We start from the raw sequence: 19427 nt of genomic DNA, 5'->3' as shown, positions 1-19427 counted from the left end.
GGGGAAATCTTCTGATATCTTTGCTGTACTGGTATTGAGCATGTGTGAATTGGCAGCTCAGGCATGCACAAAAGAATAGTCCAGGGACTTTGGATGGCGGTCACATGTTAAATATACAAATGGCAAGTCTGAGATGGTGTTATGTCTTTACCTGAAAGTGCGATAATAGGATTATTTCATTACAGTTTAATAAATTGATTCCACGTTGCAGTCCTCATAGCAGGCTATGGGGCTGCCATACAGGGCACAAATATTGGCACCTCAGGAGGAATCTGTAATTTATCTGCAGTTTCCCTCTTCTTAAATATGGAGAAGCAACCATGACACCTTTTTCAGCAGGACCACAGCGAAAATAGGTCATCAGTGCATAATACATAGAGTACTGTACGTGCTAAAGCAAACCTAAAAAGTCTTAGTTATGTTCTCCGCCAGGCCTGCCCCATGCTATTTTGGACCTTTGAGGACTTGGACACACATGCACACAAACATAATGAATGTTATGAGATGCAGCCCTGCCACTAGGCCATGCCCATCAGCTATTCTGTTATAAGGTGGTTAGCATACATTAATAAGGCTGACAGGAGGGTTTCGGGAGGTGGTAAGGGGATTACAGGATAGAGACACAAACAAAGGCAGTCTAGTAAAAGGTATTTTTGCCAGCAGTTAGAATTATCTTTAGAAAAACTAAATAGAAGAAGTGCAGCCACCTTATATTTGTTAGACAAATGGAAAATTCAACTAGAAAGTGGGTAAGTACCTTTAAACACAACTGTGAATATTAGAAAGATTGCAGCACACTATAGCGTTCCAAGTGAACACTATGGCCTTGTTTCAGAGTTGCACCTAAAGCAGTAACAATATTCAATAAATGGCAAGGCCCATCTCCACCTATACTACCAAAATCCGTACGACTGTGAACTTGTAAATGCTACAAGTTACATGCAGTATTCACGTTCCGACGCATGCACAGTTTACTACACATCCATCCACAGACAGAATTGTGCGTAACTCTGATTCCGTCCCCATGGGAAGTTCCCTAGTCCAGGAAGGAAATTATAGGGGATATATGTATCAAGCAATGAAAAGAATGGAGAAGTGGACCAGTGGAAAACTTGCCCATAGCAACCAATCAGGTTCTACTTACCGTTTTATAGAATTTAGTTATTAAATGCTACCTTGAAGCTGATTGGTTGGTATGGGCAACTTCTCCACTGTTTCACTTCTCCGCTCTTTTCACTGCTTGTTACATCTCCCCACTAAGTGACATGACAAGAACTTCACCCAACAAAAGGCAGAACCAAGGCATTGCAGGAGACACCAGTGTCAGACCTACTAACACTATTAACATATTGTAAACAAATCGAAGAGAAGCAACTGTAATGCACGCAGTTTACTTTGAATCCTGTACTGCTGACAAAATGGAGTCATGAAGCAAACTTGAATTTTACAAGGCCACAAGCTCTACAATTCACTCTTGTGTAATGATTACTGCTGCACATAGCTGGCACCATTATACTTGAGTAGCTTATAAAAAGAAAAAGGAAAAAGAAAAAAGCTTCCCCATCCTAATATTGACCCATTTCCCTTTTTATAAAAGGACAAAAAATTCCAGCCTATAATGTGAAAAAAATCTCTATCCCTCCCGAGAAAAAAATCTTGTACTTTGACAAAGTTAATTCCCAGCTAAGGATGCTCCACAATATAAAGTTTGCCTTGGTCCAGAAGGAGGGTAAACCCTCTGATTACAAAGTGGCAAATTTGGATCCAGAAAAATAATAGAAATGAGAGTTTACCTGTCCTTTCTGCGTTCCCCCATGGGAACAGTGCTGATGGAGATTCTGGGTAAGCTTGCAATGGAGTTCTGGGACTGGCTGCTGGCAAATGATGAAGTCTCCAAGTTGAGGGGAGAATGGGGAGGACTAATCAGGCTAGGGCTGCTACACTCTGATTGTGAAAGCGAACCTGAAAGTATAAAAGGCATAATAATAATATACACTACTAGGCAGTGATGCATGCAAACAAAGAGTGCATGTCTCATGTCCTGTACAGCGCAGGAGAGCTGAGAGCTCAGAGGCATTAGCTGGTCCCATATCATTGGAATGCATGACAGAAAAATCTATTCCAGTTGATACATCTCAGATTTATTATAGGATGAACTGTTACAATATTAAGATAATCAAGGCAGTAAGAATACAAATTAGGCACCCAAAGTATATTTGTAAAAAAGCTCCCTTGTAGATCTTTTGTGTAGCTAGAGTTTAAAGGCCTAATACAGAGCCCAGTCTAGTGGCTATTCCACACTAGAGAGCCCAGACTGTTAGCTACAGTAGACAGAAATTAAGCTATTTTCATTGGCACTTGTCTGGCAACACTTTTAAAACACCTTGTGTTAGAGCAACACAGAGCTTATTCAAACAGAAAACAATGAAGTACGGTGTCTGCATCATTTTGTTCAATTACTTCTCTGCCATGCATTTCTATACTGTCTATGTAGCACAGCATAGTGATCGATAGCTCTCTGCCACTAATACTAGCAGTATACTTATGATGAGTTCTAATAGGAATACTAGTATTCAGCTCATGCAGACCTAAGAAGTGGGAACCAAATTCACTTAAGTGTACCTCCCAGTAATATTTGGATACAATAATGAAAAAAAAAATTATTTCCAATCCAGAGACATGAGCTTATTTACATAGCAGTCATATCTCAAGGCAAGCAAATACATCTGTCTGGAAGTTCTTTCATAATAATATGGCATTACCCTTCAAGATATCTGCCTAGGTATTGGTGTGAATACAAATTGTAGAACGTTTGTTTTGGCCTACAGGCACAATGTTCACCCCCATTCTTGAAGACAACATTTTCTATTGACTGCTGCAGAACATATGTTCAATCTGTACCTACTAAAATGCCATAATTCATACATCTGCCTAGCTTTATCCATGCAATTCTCATTGGTTAAATTAAGGCCATGGGACAATAAATACATTTTTAGTTAAAACATTTTTTTAATATACTTTTGGAGTATTTAAAATGTTTAACTAAGAACAGTTGCATATAAGGAAGTATAATATTATGTAAATTTTGTACTTCCCATTAAATCCCTTTCTCCTGGGCTGCAGGGGGACACAGATGGTGGGTCATGTTTTTCCCCTTCAAGGCAGGGCACTAGAAACCAACACCTCCTCCACTCTACTATATACCCTCCTGCTCCCTCCTCATTTCTCTTTACACCTATAGGGCTTTTTGTCCTTGTATGCATTATTTCATTTAATGGATACACTTAAAGACATGCTACAATGTATTTTTGTAGCTACAGTCTAGACCTGACATCTCACTAAAAGAATAATTCAACTAAAATTGAAAATTCAGTAATGGGTGGTCACAAAAAGGTTACCTGTATTGGGTTTAAGCGGTTCCCATTTCCTACACACACGCCACCGCTTCTGCTGGCAACATGTTGTTGGCGGACACCATGCTGCTGGTAGAAGCGCATATCCTGAGACGACAAATCACTGTTTGGGACTAGTCATTACTAATAAACCACCCAAGACTGAATTTTCACTTACAGGTGAATGTGGTAATTTGGTAAAAATAGCTCTAGAAAAGAACAATACACTCAGGGTTAGTGATTGGTCCCCCACCTTAAAAAAAAAATGTATAAATTTGGTAGGAACTTACCCCTTTCTGAACCCATTGGGCACCGCAGGTATCGTGGCGTTAAGGGTATTTTAATACGCTCAGTTCTTGAGGATCCTGGAAGTTAGAAACAGAAGATGTAAAAAAAAAATGCTGCAAAAATGCAAACATACTAAATTGGGAAGACAAATTAGCATACTACATAAAAATGATTTGTCAATAATCATTATTTTCTAGAACTTAAATTCAGCTTCTATAATGATAACAAAGATTGCTGTAAACTTCTGTTAAATTTAGAATACAATGACTGCTTTGCAGGCACAGAGGCATACTAATAATAATTGGTTCCCATTCACAAGGCCAGTTTTGTAACTAGAAATTCATATGCATTTCTTGTATTATATTATTTAAACAAGAATAGATTTCCATTTCCAGAAAACAAAAGAACATTTAATAGCAACATTACAGGAGAAAGTAAAAGCAGACTGATGGACATATAAGAACATATCTGTTTAAACAAATGTACTGAAGGAAAAAATGACGGGGCACGCAGATGTTACGCATTGTGTTAGAGAGTAATACAGAATGTATTATTCTAAAAGATAACTTATTTTTAAAAAAATGGTTAAAACTACAAATCATAACTACACACACATAATAATACAAATGAGAAACCATTATCTAGAGATCAAAGATAATATTTAGAATAAAAATGGGTTCAATCTCCTTTACCTTATCCACTTTCACCTATTCCCATTACAGAGGCTAGCATATTCTACCAATAGGGAATTTACCATCTTTAATCTAATCAGTCTCTAGCATATTTATTTACATGATGGTTTCCCATGTGTATTGTTATATGTGTGTATAGTTATATAGATTTGTAATCAGCAATAATAAAAGTTTTGGTTTACATTCTGTAGTACTCTGTATCACAATATAGAACATCTGAGTGCCCCATCATTTTGAGTTCTGTCTCACTCTGTTTCTCTTACTCCTAGGGAGTACCATCACTCATGCAGGAAACTCAGAATATATAAGATTATATTTGGGATATGATTTTTATGTTCCCACATTATTGCTGTTCTTTAATCCTGTGCAGAATTTTTTTTTTCCTGCTAACAGAAGTACTCAAATATTTGCAACTAAACAAACGTAAGAGTGACAAAAGGACCATGGTTAACCATATATTTTCCCTTTAGTCCTACTCACTCCATAAATACTCTGACCCTTTTTATTGATCATTTTTAAACATGTAAATCCAAACTTTATCTCTAAACTTTTCACTGAAAACTACTATTTATGGATGTGTAAATTACTCCTTCCTCCCTTCCCAAAATTCCCTTTCTTAAAGAGGCTCTCACAGTGGAAAGGTACAAATAGGAATAACCAATAATTTTTGTACTTGGGGTAAATTCTTTTTTCAGTGTCCAACAGGGAATATTGGCAACACTGAGGTGTAGGATGTTATGCCAGGAACAAGGCCACTTGCAAAATTGTGTAAAAAAGCTTTATGTAGCTTGGAAACCTGCAAGGAGCTTCAGCATCTTTTTAAGAAACTCTGTGGCCAGAACCAGGAGAACAGAACAAGAGAGTCATGAGAAGAACATTAATCCCAACAAGGAAACAGTGACACAAACTGGGAAAAGGAATAAGGGTGTAACGGAGGTCATCTAATGCCCCCACTGGACAAAAATTTTAATTTCTCTTTTATTCATGGGTACAACTAAAGGAGGGTATGCACAGAAGTCGCAGCGAGCAGCACCATACATCCAAAACTGGTGTATATGGATGTACGGCATATATTTCCAAGAACAAGATGACTTGCCTTCCCCTGGTCTGTTTAGACACTGACCAACTTATCTTTGAGACATCGTAAAGTACCAACAGGTTGTCCGTCCTGACCGATTCATGAATTCTATGGACATAGGTCCTCAAATGCCCTTGCAATGTCCACAGAGAAAGGAAACACACTTCCAATGGAAACTAATCTTGGTCTAGGGCTGGAAACACAATTTATCTGATTTAGATGGAACTTGGGGACCACTTTAGACTGAAAGATGTACAGTCCTGTTTTCCTGAAAGATGACAAATGGAGACCAAGAAGATGGAGCCCCCCAGCTCTGAAGCTCTCCTAGCTGTGGAGATGGCCATAAAAAGTAGGTCTTCTGGTAAAAAAATTGAACTCGAAAGAATTCAATGGTTTGAAAGGAGGGTGTTATAAGGCTATCAGCAACAGATTGAGATCTCAAAAGGAGCTATAGAGGGAGAGGTATGTAAGTACATGCACATGCATCCCACCGTGAAAGGTCTGTAATAAAACAGAGAAGGTTGAGATCGGAACTTAAATGAGCTGAGTTTCAAACCTCATTCCGAATCTCCTGCAAGAACAGTGTAACCAATCTAAATACAAAGTAGTAGGAAGCCCGTCGGCATCAATCCATAAGTAGATATTCTAAACCATGTGATATTTCCTGGAAGAAACAAGCTGCCTAGCCTTGAGCATGGTCTGAAACACAGTGTCATAAAATCCCTCAACGCTAAGAATAATGGCTTCAACAGCCATGTCATTAATGCCAGCCAAAGTAAAATCTGTAATAAAAGGCTCTCAACTGTCTGCCATGCTTAAAATACAAGTGTACCATGACCATCCTAGCCATTCCAGCGCTACTAGAATTACAAGAACTTTTTACCTTTACCATCACTACAGGAGGGAAAAATTAGAGTAGACAGAAGCACCAAGGGACCGATATGGTATTTATCGGAAATGCATATGGATCCCTTGTCCTGGAGCTGAAGTGTTTCCCGAGACACCATCATATCAACATCTGGCTGACCCCACCTGTCTACAATCTGCAGGAAGACTTCTGAGGGAAAGGTCTGCCCGCTTACAAAATCTGTTTCACAGTTTTCTACCCAAAAATTGAAATCGCTACCATGCAACATTAAGCTCTGGCCATCACATGATCCTGCTGGTCTACTAGGTAAGCCGCTATATGTGTAGTTTTACAGAAACTTTGATTACACCAATTATATTAACTGTTACTGTACTGGAGTATTGAAGGTACATAATGTGCACACTTTTTCAATGTGAATTTTGATTTTAATAAATGTTAATACCCATTTTAATTTTAATAAGTTGTGCCTTTTCTGAATTTTGTCATCACAAGAGGGTCTAATTGCAGCGGTTACAACCACTTTGGGGTAATTTAATCAGTTATAGTCTAATACCCTAAACAACAGAAGAAGCACCTATACACTTATTACACTATGGTTAGTTTTACTGACACAGAACACCCTATCATATGGGTCAGACATACAGTAAGGGAGTTCCAAGGCAGTGCATAATGAAAGAACTGGGATTGTGCGGCACTCAGCAGTTTAATAAAACTTAATGTCCTCCCAGGTGAAATAATTGCCCAAACCAGTCTGCGTTCCAGAATGATTAGTGGATATCTTGAGTCCTCTGTTATTAAAAGACCATGTATCTGGCAATGAAGAGAGATTCCCCACCCAACCTCCAACCCTTTAGGCTGGCTCTGTTTTTAAAATCGTTCATTCCTGGTGGGAGAACATACTAACTTTATTGATTTTGGGGCCTTTAAGCCACCAGCAGAGTGATAGAAGCCCCCTTGTAAACAGTATGAAAAGCTTGTCAAGTGATAGTGAAACTTGTCCCAAATTACCATGATCTGGAACAAATTCATAAAGTCCTTCTAGAAAGAGGATTGAGTCTTCTGTAAAGAACACCCTCTGCTTACAGGTGTGAAATAGAAGCCTCAGGAAGTCATCGCTGAAAAGGTTTTAGATTTAATTTTTTTGTAGTTGATGATCCAACTTTCAGATAGTAAGTTCTGGGCCACCTCCAGAACATAAGCTGTACAAAGGCCAGGAGACCAAATTAATCAGAGGCATTTCCAGGTAAGGGATGACAGTCACCTCCCTAGATTGTTGAAGGGCAGACATCAATGTCATGATCTCTGTAAACATCAGAGACAGAAAGGCAGAGTTTGAAAATTAAAGTGATGGGGCTTAATGCTAACACTTGTGTCACTCCCAGGATTGGAACATACAAGTGGTCGCCTTGTTGTGAATTGACACTATGGTGTATATTTACTAAAGTGCAGGTTTTTAGAAGTGAAATTGTTGCCCATAGCATGCTGACTGTTTGTCAGGGAGCTTGTGTGCCGAGAACTTTTCTCTGGGGATGTGACCCCTTGTCCTCACTGTAGGAGAAAAGGAACAAAACATTAGGCCCTTTGATCTTGGAGTTATAAGGGGACTGAACAAGATGTCCCAAGAGAATGGTAGGGACACATCCGCCTCTCAAGCCCTAAGCCGGTCGTCAAGGCTAAAATTTTAGCCCAAATAAGCACTGCATCCATGGTAGCATCTACCAGATATTCACAAGCCTAACAGCTATGTTCAGCCAGTTAAGAAAATTGGATCTGTCAGATTCCAAACCCTCTGCCATCTCTCCACTGCCTTATGTCGCCAAGCCTAAGATAAGCTTGGTCTAAGAAAGGCCACTGCATCGTAAAAACTGATGCAAGGGTGACCTCAATTTCCATACCAGTGATATACATTAAAATGACAGTGTTCAGAATCAGAATGGTAGTGGTCTTAGATAAGTGATCTATGACAGCAGTCATGCAAAAAATCTCATTTCACTGTATCCTTATTAAGGAGAGAATAAATTAACTTCAACTTGCAGGAGACCTGAAATATACAATTAGATTCATCCATGCTCCACTTAACATATCCTCCAAACTGCACAGAACTAAAAAGTATGTTTCTTAAACAGAGAACTGTTAATCTCAGATTCCCTCCTGTCATCATCTCCTCTACCTCCAGCTTCCTTTTGGAGTTTGCATAAGGGGATGATGAAACCTCAGGGTCGGAGACATCTATTACCTCATCTTTCTCCAGCATGGAAACAGTGTCAGGTTTTTCCAAAGTCTGAAAAACCAATGGAGGCGGATGCTAACATAGTTTAGACATGGTGGCTGCGGACTCCAAATTACTAAACAAGAATAAGGCCCTGGACTGAGCTCGCCAGGCCTTGAGCCCAAGCTGGCTCATCTGATGATGCAGTGAAAGTTACTAAGGACCCTTGTCAGAGCCCAGTGGCTCCCATGAGAGGGACAGAGGAGGAAATGCCTCTTTTATCTCCCGAGGATTTGTGGAGAGCTGAATGAGATACACAAAGGCCTGGGCCAAAGACTTTGTCTAAACTGGCTCTGCTCCACAGGCAAGCACAACTGCTGGTCCTCCACTACATATGCTGTGCACAGAGTGTCTACTCCAGACTGTGTGCAAGGCTATTTAAAGTGGTACTTGGAAGAGTCCAAACCTTTTGTCACTGTCCTCCTTAGGCTTGGCACTGGACATAGTCCCTTTCTTAGACACTGTAAGAATCAGTTAAAGGTGGGGATAGTTACGGTGCACAATCAAAGAGGAAGTCGATCTGCAAAGTAAAGATTTACTGGTGAGAAAAAACAGCCCAACCATCACAACTATTCCCTGCTAAGGAGAGGACAGCCAGTAAGGAGTAAAAGCAGAGTCTGCTGGCTATGACCAAAGATGAATCCTGCCTCTCTTTTGGTTATCACGAGAAGCCCAATAAGGAAGTGGTAGTGTAGAGACTTCCCCTTCCTACAGGACTAAGAAGGCTGGTGTCCTTTGCCTCCCGGGTCTTAATGCAGGACAGTCAACCACACCTGATACTCCACCTGGGTCAGCCCTCAATTATTACAAATTAATTTTTTTAGCAAAATCTGGCATTTCATGTTTCATGTACAAGTTTGTAATAGATGAATCCCAGAAACAATATACACATCTATTCCAGCAGACAAAAATAAAATTAGCGTCATATGGGCAGATATGGAAACCCTGACGCTCTTATAATACAAGATCTACTCCTTAGAAGTCTTCCCTTCAGTAAAGAAATCTGCTTAGTGACAAACAAGGAACATGCCTCTATTCCTTCCCTCTCCTGATCCTTCTTTCTCTCACCTCTCCTCTCCCTTCATCCAAGAAAATAAAACATGACAGAGATGTAGTATCAAAATGTAGTATTATCTATCCATCTATCGATCTATCCATAGCAACCAGCCATACATTTAAAACCCCTGACAGGTGGAGAAAATAGAGAACAACATTGATTATCTTGTTACAATGGCACCTGTCAAGGGGTAGAAGATCTTGAACTTGATGTACTGGAAGCCGGCAAAATGAGCAAGCATAAGGTTCTGAGCGACTTTGACAAGGGCCAAGTTGTGATGACTGGATCAGAGCATCTCCAAAATGACAAGTCTTGTGGGGTGTTCCAGGTATGCAGTGGTTAGTACCTACCAAAAGTGGTTCAAGGAAGGACAAACGGCGAACCGGGGACAGGGCCATGGGTGTCAAAGACTCATTGATGCACGTGGGGAGTAAAGGTTATTCTGTCTTGTCAGATCCCACAGAAGAGCTACTGTAGCACAATTTATTGAAAAAAAGTTTATGTTGTCTATGATAGAAAGGTGCCAAAACACAAAGTGTTTGCAGCTTGCTACGTATGGAGCACCTACAATGGGCACGTGAGCTTCAAAATTGGACCATGGTGCAATGGAAGAAGATGGCCTTGTCTGATGAGTCACGGCAGTTTGTGCATCGTTTACCCAGGGGTGCTAAGAAGGATATGGTGGTTACCGATTACCCCGGACCCAGGCTTGTTAAAGGGGCCTTGGAATGGTTTGAGGAACATGACAGAGTTCAAAGTGTTAACTTGGCCTCCAAATTCCCCAGATCTCAATCCGATGGAGTATCTGTGGGATGTGCTGGTAAAAGTCTGAGCCATGGAGGCCCCACCTCGCAATTTACAGAACTTTACAGGATCTGCTACTATCTTCTTGATACCGCAGAACAACTTGTGATCTTGTGAAGTCCATGCCTCGAAGAGTCACAGCTTTGGTGGCACAAGGGGGATGTACACAATACTAGGCAGGTGGTTTAATGTTACGGCTGATGATTAGACAGATTATAGATCAGGCAGACAGTTTGGACTGATGTCCAATGTGGTTTACAAAGGAAAATACAAAGATGTGCATGGAAATTTTAACCAATGCAGTATGCATTTTAAGTATTTTCATCATTGTCCAATCCCAAATGACTACATTGTTTTGCATATGTTGTCTTGGAATAAATCCCCACTCCCCTCTCCCCCCCCCAGAAACCTGAAAAGGAACCCATTTAGAGTTCTCTGAATAACTTGTACTTGAAATGTACAAAATATGTCTATTAAGAAAAAAGGAAAATATCCCTAGTGGCAAAGTAGAATGCAAAGCAAGGCCTACAAAATCAAATGTCCTTATTCAGATTCCCTCGCATTCAAGAAAAACCAGAGCATTCATAAAGGAATCAAACTGGTGAGACAAGGCACAAGTTTACTTACCGAGGCGGGCACTGGAAGGGAGAGAGTTGGAGCCGTGGGGAACTCTAGGTCGGGAGGTATCGCAGTATTCACCTGGGTGTTTGTGACTCAGGTCTAAACTTAAGCGGCCATGGTGTTGCGCACTGTGAGAGATAGGCATATATTTATCATGAAATGTATGTCAAGTATTTGCTTCTGGGCAGACACAAGTGGGGAAAATAAATTGAGCGGAGAAGATCTCATTTGACTCTTTTTTTATATCTATTACAGTGTTCTGAAGCCACCGACAGACATTGTTGAAATAAATGTCTGCAGCATTCTTCTCCCCTATCATAATAGCACTATACTTCTCATGATAAAAACACAGTGCATAATATTTTTGTTATTCACTTTATTTTTACGGTCAGCTCCTGAAAATGAGAATAGGTAAACTGAAAAAAATCATACCAAACTGAGTCGCCACGAACTACACCCAGTCACCGGGGAGCATTTTATTTTATTGTTACTATCCAATTTACAGTGGTCATCCTGTTAGGTTAAAGGAAGGTAAGTTGCTGTTGCAACGATGTGGAAACACCAGCAATGGGACCGCAATTTTTTCCCCTTGCAGCCCGATCTTGCTTTTTGTACGCAATATGGGGCTGTAAACAACTGATATTAGTATAAATAGTTCAGAGTACACTAGAGGACAAAACAAAAAGGCAAGTGTATAAAGGACTCGATGGTTGATGTGTTAGTAACAAGTGATATTTATATAGATCTCTAATAGCTGCCAGAAAACTACAAAGATGGGATAGAATACAGAATTGTTGCTGTGTATTACCTTTGATGCAGGTGCTGTGAGCAGACCTGGCCTGTGGAGGAGGGGCAATTAGTAGAAGGGACACGATGACTCCAAGCGGTGTAGATTGGGCTCCTCAAAACTGCTGTTACAGCAGGACATGGAGCCAGACTTCGAGGTACAGTACCTAAAACAAATTCACAACATGTAGATTTTAGGTAGCGGACACCAGTTATGCTTTAAGTATATCTCCATATTAATGCCGAATTAAAGCTAAGGCATTAATTGTTCAGCTCATGAACTTACCAGGCATCCCAGATCCATACAACGAAGCTGCAAAAATATCGCTATGGCGAGGGGAACGCTTGGGAGAGAACCGGACCCATTCATAATTAAGTTCAGGAGAGAGCCGATCCTCTGAGCTGTGGGAGAATTTCTGGGCCTGAGAAGAGGGACAGTGATAAAAGTTGAGTCACTACAAGTTGTGGAGAAACATCTGCTCACCACTTTGTCTTCACAATACCTTGATCTATATTTATAAGTCCGTTTAAAACTCTACCTAATATTAACTCTTTATTACTCTCGTTCTTACCACATACTAAACTTCACTCTCTCTCAACTGCAGTCTTACATGTTAGTGTGCACCAGATCAAGCTGACAAGTTTTGCTCATGACTGCTTGCGTTGGTTTCCATTTGGTGCTGTACTACAAACATTTGCAATCCTCGTATAGCTATGGCCTGAATGAGATACAGATAATACTGGTGGGGATCAGAGTCAGTTGGAGGAATACAGCAATGTGTTTCTCTGTAAGCGAATCTGATCCAGCTGCCAAAGTATTTGTAAACTAGACTTAATCTACGTCAACTTCTGATGACATTGACGTCTAATCTTATTAGATGATGGGAAATATATATAATTAAGAATTCAATTATTATTATTACATTTATTTAGTTACATATATAGTGCCAGGATATTCCATTGTGCTTTACAATTACAAACAAACAGTAATAAAACAAGACTGGTTAATAACACAGACAAAGAGGTAAGAGCCAAGTTGGAAGAGTAAAATCGGACACATTTAACCTACTGTATGTTCCAGATCAGATTTTTTAATAACAGTTCCATTAGCTCCCCTAATAAATTCCCAAGTGTCCCGTTTAGATGACTCTCAATTAAAATACAATACAACTAACCAGCTCTTTTCATATGCATTACACACAATATTCATATTAAATACACTGCAATGTATTAGTATCTAGGATCTGTATAAAACATAAAAACGGTCCTGATTAAATAAAAAAAATAAAAAAAAGACTGCAGTACAAGAACTCACTTGCAGTGTGTGATGGGGAATAGCTACAGGTGTTAGGCGGTGCTTTGATGCTGGTGCAGACAGCGGTCTTGGCCTCTTCACTTCAGGCTCTTCTGCCCTTTGCAAGCAGCTTTCCACCTCCCCACCTCCCCTACAGCCTGGCAAAGTACAATCAGACCCATCCTCCCGGCAGCATTTTCCAACCCCCCTATTATGATGGATCTTGTGAGAGGCTTCCTGTGAGCTAGTGGCAAGAGAAGCAGGTGAAGGGCTAGTAGGTGGTGAGCCAGCAGTTACAGTCGAATCAGAAGCAGAACTAGACTGATGCCTGTGTTTAAACTTGATGGAATCACTGCGTTTTGGAGGAGTCGGAGGGGTAGATGGCCTGTCCACCTTTGAAGACTGAGGTGAATGGGTCATGACTGGTCCAGGTGGAATAAAGTTTAGTTTTGGGGGTGTCTGAGGCCTTTTGAAAGTGTCAGGATCAAATATAGATTTTCTCTGCCTGGGCCTCTTGAAGACTGTGAACTCACTCTGGGAGTGTCCAGGGCTGACCATAACTTTGGGCCATGTACCACTGCTCCGCTTGCCAGTGGATGCCTCAACTAGAGCATCTGTAATAGCATCTGTGTAGCCAAGTGGCTGTCTGTCCTCCTCTAGCAAGTCATAGCCACGCCCCATGAAGACCTCTCCACCTATGGATCCCAAACTATGCTCTGAGTGGCTATGGCAGCTCAGCTGAAGGGCCCTCTCTGATCCACTACCATCTCCCATCTCTTTTTTGTGATCAAGGATGTCAGTACGAAAGATATCAGTCTGCGTTGAGCTGTTATTCTTTAGGTTCCTCTTATTCTGAGCCTGAATGTTTGGAGGGAGAACGCGACATGACTCCTTAATGTTTTCAAAGAGGCTTTGTCCGCTCCAAGATGTATTTGGTGGTAAAACCTTACAAGTAAAAAAAACAATAAAAAAAAATTCTATCATTATTTTATTTATGCTGTGGACTAAGCCATATATGTTCTAATTCGACTTTTTGCAATTTTAGCTTTATACTACATAAATTAACTATGATCAATATTTTATTTTGTAAAACAAAACAAAAATAAACTATAATAATACAACTTTTTTGTACTAATCTCTCTCTTATGCAGTATATTGTAGACACATACTAAACACTGGAGTAATTACTACTAGGAGACTGTACACTTAAAGCTGATATATCAAATAGCAATAGTCATTTTTAGGCCTAAACAGTGGGATTTATCATACTGTAGGTGGTGTGCTTATATTCAGTGTCTGGCAAAAGGGGCAGTGCCTGGCCTAACGGGCAGGGAGGCAGCCATCCAACCAGGCTCACAGTTTTGAAAGTAGAGTAAAAGAATGAAATTAAAAAAGTACCCCCATTCTCTTAAATTAATATAAAGCTCAAAATTCTTCAAGGTCCATAGGGTCCACAGGAACTACCTTGTGGGGGGGTGGGGGGCAGCAGTCAAAGCTTTAGCTCTCAGAATGCACTGATCCTCCTCCATATATACCTCGCCCCGAGCCACAGGCATTCAGTTTGTAAACAAGCCTAAATGGCAGGAGAAGGAAGTACAACTTACAATAGAAACACTTTCACAAAGATGAGGGAATCAGTGACAAGAAGAAACAGATCCCAACGGAGGCCATGTGTGTCAGGTTGGGCGCCCCGTGGACCCTATGAACCTCGAAGAAAAAAATAGTTAAAAGGTAAGTCAACCATAACTCTTATTTTCTACTTCAGGATCCTAGGGTCCACAGGAACTACCTTGGGGTTGTCCTAAAGCAGTTCCCTTAAGGATGGGGATGCTCCTGAGCAGAGAGGAGAATCCACCGCCCAAAGAAAACATCATGGGAGGCAAAAGTATCATGTGCATAAAATTTGATGAAAGTGTGGACAGAAGACCAGGTGGCCGCCTTGCACAACTGTTCCACAGAGGCGCCATGTCTAAATGCCTTTGATGGGCCCACAGACCGAGTCAAATGTGCTGCCACTGTGCAAGGAACACGGAGATCAGCCTGTGTATAAACCTGAGAAATAGTCATACACAGCCAGCTAGCCAGAGTCTGCTTTTTAGCTGGCCAGCCCAGCTTGTGAAAACTATATAACACAAAAACCGCATCTGATTTCCTGATGGCGTTGGTACGATCCACATAGATACGAAGGGCTCGAACCACTTCCAGGGAAGCTTCACTTGTAGAAAGGTCTGAAAACTGAAAGGCCGGGATTACAATTTCTTCATCCATATGAAAACAGTATACCACCTTTGGAATTTACCCCGCCTGTGTATGGACGACAGCTCTATTCTGGTGAAAAAACAAAATATGGGGAGCGACATGAAAGCGCTGCCAAACCAGACACACTGCGAGCTGAGGAGAAAAAGTGTCTTTGCTGTCAAGCATTTGAGGTCCACTGTGTCCAAGGGCTCAAAGGGAGGAGCCTGCAGCTCCCTGAGAACCAAGGATAAATCCCACGGTGCCACTGGAGGGACAAACGGAGGTTGAAGATGGAAAACACCCTGTAAAAATGTTCTAACATCTGGCAGGGGAGCAATTCTGCGCTGGAACCAAACTGACAAAACAGAAATCTGAACTCTCAAAGTAGCCAGGCGGAGACAGAGGTCTAGTCCAGCCTGGAGAAAAGCAATAACTCCGGACACCCTGAAAACTTTAGGGTCGTACATTCTGTGGTAACACCATTGAAAAAAAGAATGCCAAATTTTGTAATAGATGCGGGCAGAGGAAGGCTTTCTTGCCCTGAGCATCGTCTGAATCACAGAAGTAGAAAAACCCTCGTCCTTTAAGACGGAAGACTCAAGAGCCAGTGGGTCCAGATGTAGGCAGCGACCCTGTCCTAGCAAATCCGGCCGAAGAGGAAGTGGATTGTCTATGGATAGACAGGTCAGCGAACCAATGTCGCCTGGGCCAAGACGAGGCTATTAGTATCACCCTGCCACCCTCTTGGAGGAACAGGTATGGCAACCTGAAATCCCAACTCACGGCCAGAGCGTCCACGAAGGCAGCTGAGGGGTCTCTTGTCCTGGACCCATACCTGGGGACCTTGTGGTTCTGGCGTGATGACATGAGGTCTGTGGACCTGATTCAGAGCCGCTCGCTAGATGTGATCGCTCACTCCCAGCATATGCAAATTGAGCGCATGCCCAGCAAGGCAGGCAATCGCTCAGCAAGGCATTAGCACGCCCACTATGTCTTGGCGAGCGTAAGTAGACACCCACCAGCCATTCATAAGACACCCACTTGCGCACGTCATTTCCAGGAAGTGCATGAAAACATTGGTACATCGAGCACCATCGAACATGCTCGCAGCGCTTAAGGTTGAGTATACCTGCCCACAAGCACTGCGATCCCTTCAGTGTATAATTCAAACAGGTGACGTGTACTATGACGCTGCCTGAAATGGCGTTTAAACACTCAGGCACGCCTGCGTCAGCAACTCCACTCCCCGTTACTACTGCCCTGCCCCTATTACCACCCACAAATGGCCTCTCCTGTCACTCATTCCACTGGGCTGTCATTGCAGGGCGAGCGAGCGCATCCTAGTTTGCGCACGCGCACTGCGAACTATACGCATGTGCACATTTACAAACATCGCCAGCAACGAGCGATCGCTTGCTAGCGAGCAGATCTGAATCAGGTACTATGTCCGGTAGTCCCCACTTGTTCACCAGGAGCTAAAAGATGTCTGGATGGAGAGCCCATTCTCCGGCGTGTATGTCCTGAGAACTTAGGAAGTCCGCTTCCCAGTTGAGGACTCCTGGGATGAATATTGCTGGAAGATGGCGTTCTGCCCACACCAGAATGTTCGCCACTTCCCACATGGCTACCGGACTTCATGTGCCTCCCTGATGGTCGATGTAGGCCACTGTGGTCGCATTGTCGGACTGAATCTGGGCCGGCCTGCCCCGAAGGAGGTCCTGTGCCAGAATGAGCGCCTTGTGCCCTGCACGAAGCTCCAAAATGTTTATGGACATGTGATTTTCCTGAGCTGTCCACCGATGACCTGTCACCGCGTCCCATCCTCAAAGACGTGCATCATTGGTGAGAAGCCAATTTGGGATCCATAATGGGCGACCCTTGTTCAGATGAGCTGTCTGTAGCCACCATGAGAGGGAGAGCTGAACTTTTGGCGAGATGAGGATTGTCTGAGACTTTATCAGATGACACTGACTGTCCTACTGAGACAGAATCCATCACTGCAGGGGCCCGAAATGGAACTAGGCATATGCCACCATGTCGAAGGTGGATATCATGGACCCCAGGTCCAGCCTGCTCTTGTCGACAGGCAATGGTCAGTTGGAGATGACCCAATATCAGGATGTCGTCCAACTATGGCAGTATCCTGACTCCTTGTCATCTGAGACGAGCCGTCATGACTGCCATTATCTTGGCAAACACCCGAGGGGCTGTGGACAGACCAAAGGGCAATAATAATGTTTCAGAAAAACTCAGAAACCCCTGGTGGAATAGTGCAATAGGTACATGCAGATATGCATCCTGTATGTCCAGGGAACCCTGAAATCCCCAGGTTCTATTGCCAGCATAATTGACCATAGGGTCTCCATACGGAACTTGGGCACCTGGATGAACCTGTTGAGAGATTTCCAATTCAGAATAGAGCGATGAGACCCATCTAGCTTCTGAATCAAAAACAAAGTAATAACTCCTTCCTTGTTAGCTTAAGGAACCGGGATTATCCCCCCTGAACTTTAGCAGGGCATGATTGGTCTACTAGAGGGCAAGGCCATAGATAGAACCTTATGGGGGAGTTGTGCAAACAACCTTCTGGGGATTTCCCACCTAATGCACTCTCCCTGCGGGAGAGGGTAAAAAGACATTAGACCTTTTTGGAATCTGGAACAGTTTATCTGTTCCATGCTTCCCCATAAACTCAGTGAGCTATTCAAATTGAGGTAATCCAGCCTAAATAACCTTCAGGTGTCTGAACACCAGGTTTATTAGGCTTTAGGAGCCGGTACTTAATCTTCTATAATGAGGATTGAATTAACTGCCCCTGCTAGAGAAGAACATCCACTGATGAATGACGCTCCTCCTCTCCGAGATAGGACCAGAGGGAGAAACCTGTGTATCCCCTGCCTCCTCAAATGATATATCAGAATCTGAAAGCAGGATGGACTGAGAGGATGGTGCAGTCCATTTATATGCTTAGAGGGCTGATGTCTTATTCACCTGTAACCTCTACAGATAGGTAAATGCTAAAAGCCAGATTCTGAACTGAGTGGACATAATTCTCCATCCAGGAAGGATGTATGGGAAGAGGAAACACAGCAGGCTGTAATCACTGTGGGAAAACCGAAGTGGGAGGCAGTGTGGTGGCTGATAAGCGGTCTTCTAACTGCGTCATAACCTGAAACCAGGAGGACCTTCAAGGTGCCCCTGAACAGGTGCTGGCGAGGTGGACTGCTGTGGTGTCCATCCTGTATAAAAACCTGAGAGGCCTACTTCACTGGATTTACATGAAATCAGCACAAGGACCACAGTCTGCTGTTTATTGTTGTCCTGAGATATGGGAAAAATTTGCAAATAACCTACAACAAGTGTAGGGTTAACAATGCAAAGTGACCTCCTTCACAGATAAAAATAAATGTGAAGTACTCTCTAACTCCTATACACCAGGTAGTTGGGGGTTAGAAAATAGCCAAAAGAAAACCACATTTTTTATTTCAACAGTAGAGTTTAGCATAGGTCACATAAAAATGCATATAATATATTTGCAAAAGGGCATTAAAATCAACTACCTAAACACATACGTTATTGGTAGGATCTACATGCCTATAAATATATTTGCAAATGGGCACTAGATCACAGTTACATTGGTAGGATACAAGTGCAATGCATACAAATACAGTATAAGTATAAAAGTTGGTAGGATTCCAGTGCTATATAACTTGGCCCTAGGAGAAAGATATACTCAGACAGAGACACCAAATCTCCACTCAGCAAACACTCAATTGTAGCTGAGCGTTTCTAACTAATTAGGAGAGAGGGGGATGGGCAGCTCAGTCTTCACAAGTAAAAGTAAAGTACAATTTAACCCCTACACATCTGGTAGTTGAGGGTAAAAATGGAGCAATAGCAGTGATAGTTATAAAAAACATAAATAAAACTTGCATGACCTCCTGTTTCCCTTTATGCTTAGCATATATAAGTACAAAGGTAACAATGCACTTTTTTTAACTGGTGTACTGGATTTGGTGAGGTAGCAGTCTCCTATAACA

The 19427-nt window shown here is 42.0% G+C and overlaps 1 protein-coding gene across 4 annotated transcripts in view; it reads right to left on the bottom strand.

The window, feature by feature from the left end:
* Nucleotides 1–19427, bottom strand: part of DLG5 (discs large MAGUK scaffold protein 5) — a 171566-nt gene that overhangs the window by 36198 nt on the left and 115941 nt on the right. For all 4 annotated transcript variants that reach the window (XM_088474942.1, XM_088474939.1, XM_088474940.1 and 1 more), the window contains 6 exons: nt 13171–14094; nt 12142–12277; nt 11878–12022; nt 11076–11197; nt 3683–3757; nt 1794–1962 (listed from right to left, as the gene is read on the bottom strand). In XM_088474942.1, coding sequence (XP_088331068.1) covers nt 1794–1962; nt 3683–3757; nt 11076–11197; nt 11878–12022; nt 12142–12277; nt 13171–14094 — 1571 coding nt within the window. The remainder of the gene's footprint in view (nt 1–1793; nt 1963–3682; nt 3758–11075; nt 11198–11877; nt 12023–12141; nt 12278–13170; nt 14095–19427) is intronic.

Source organism: Taudactylus pleione, unplaced genomic scaffold (assembly GCF_031769625.1).
Source record: "Taudactylus pleione unplaced genomic scaffold, aTauple2 ptg000157l, whole genome shotgun sequence".
Lineage (NCBI taxonomy): Eukaryota > Metazoa > Chordata > Amphibia > Anura > Myobatrachidae > Taudactylus > Taudactylus pleione.
This window is presented reverse-complemented; position numbering and strand designations above follow the sequence as displayed.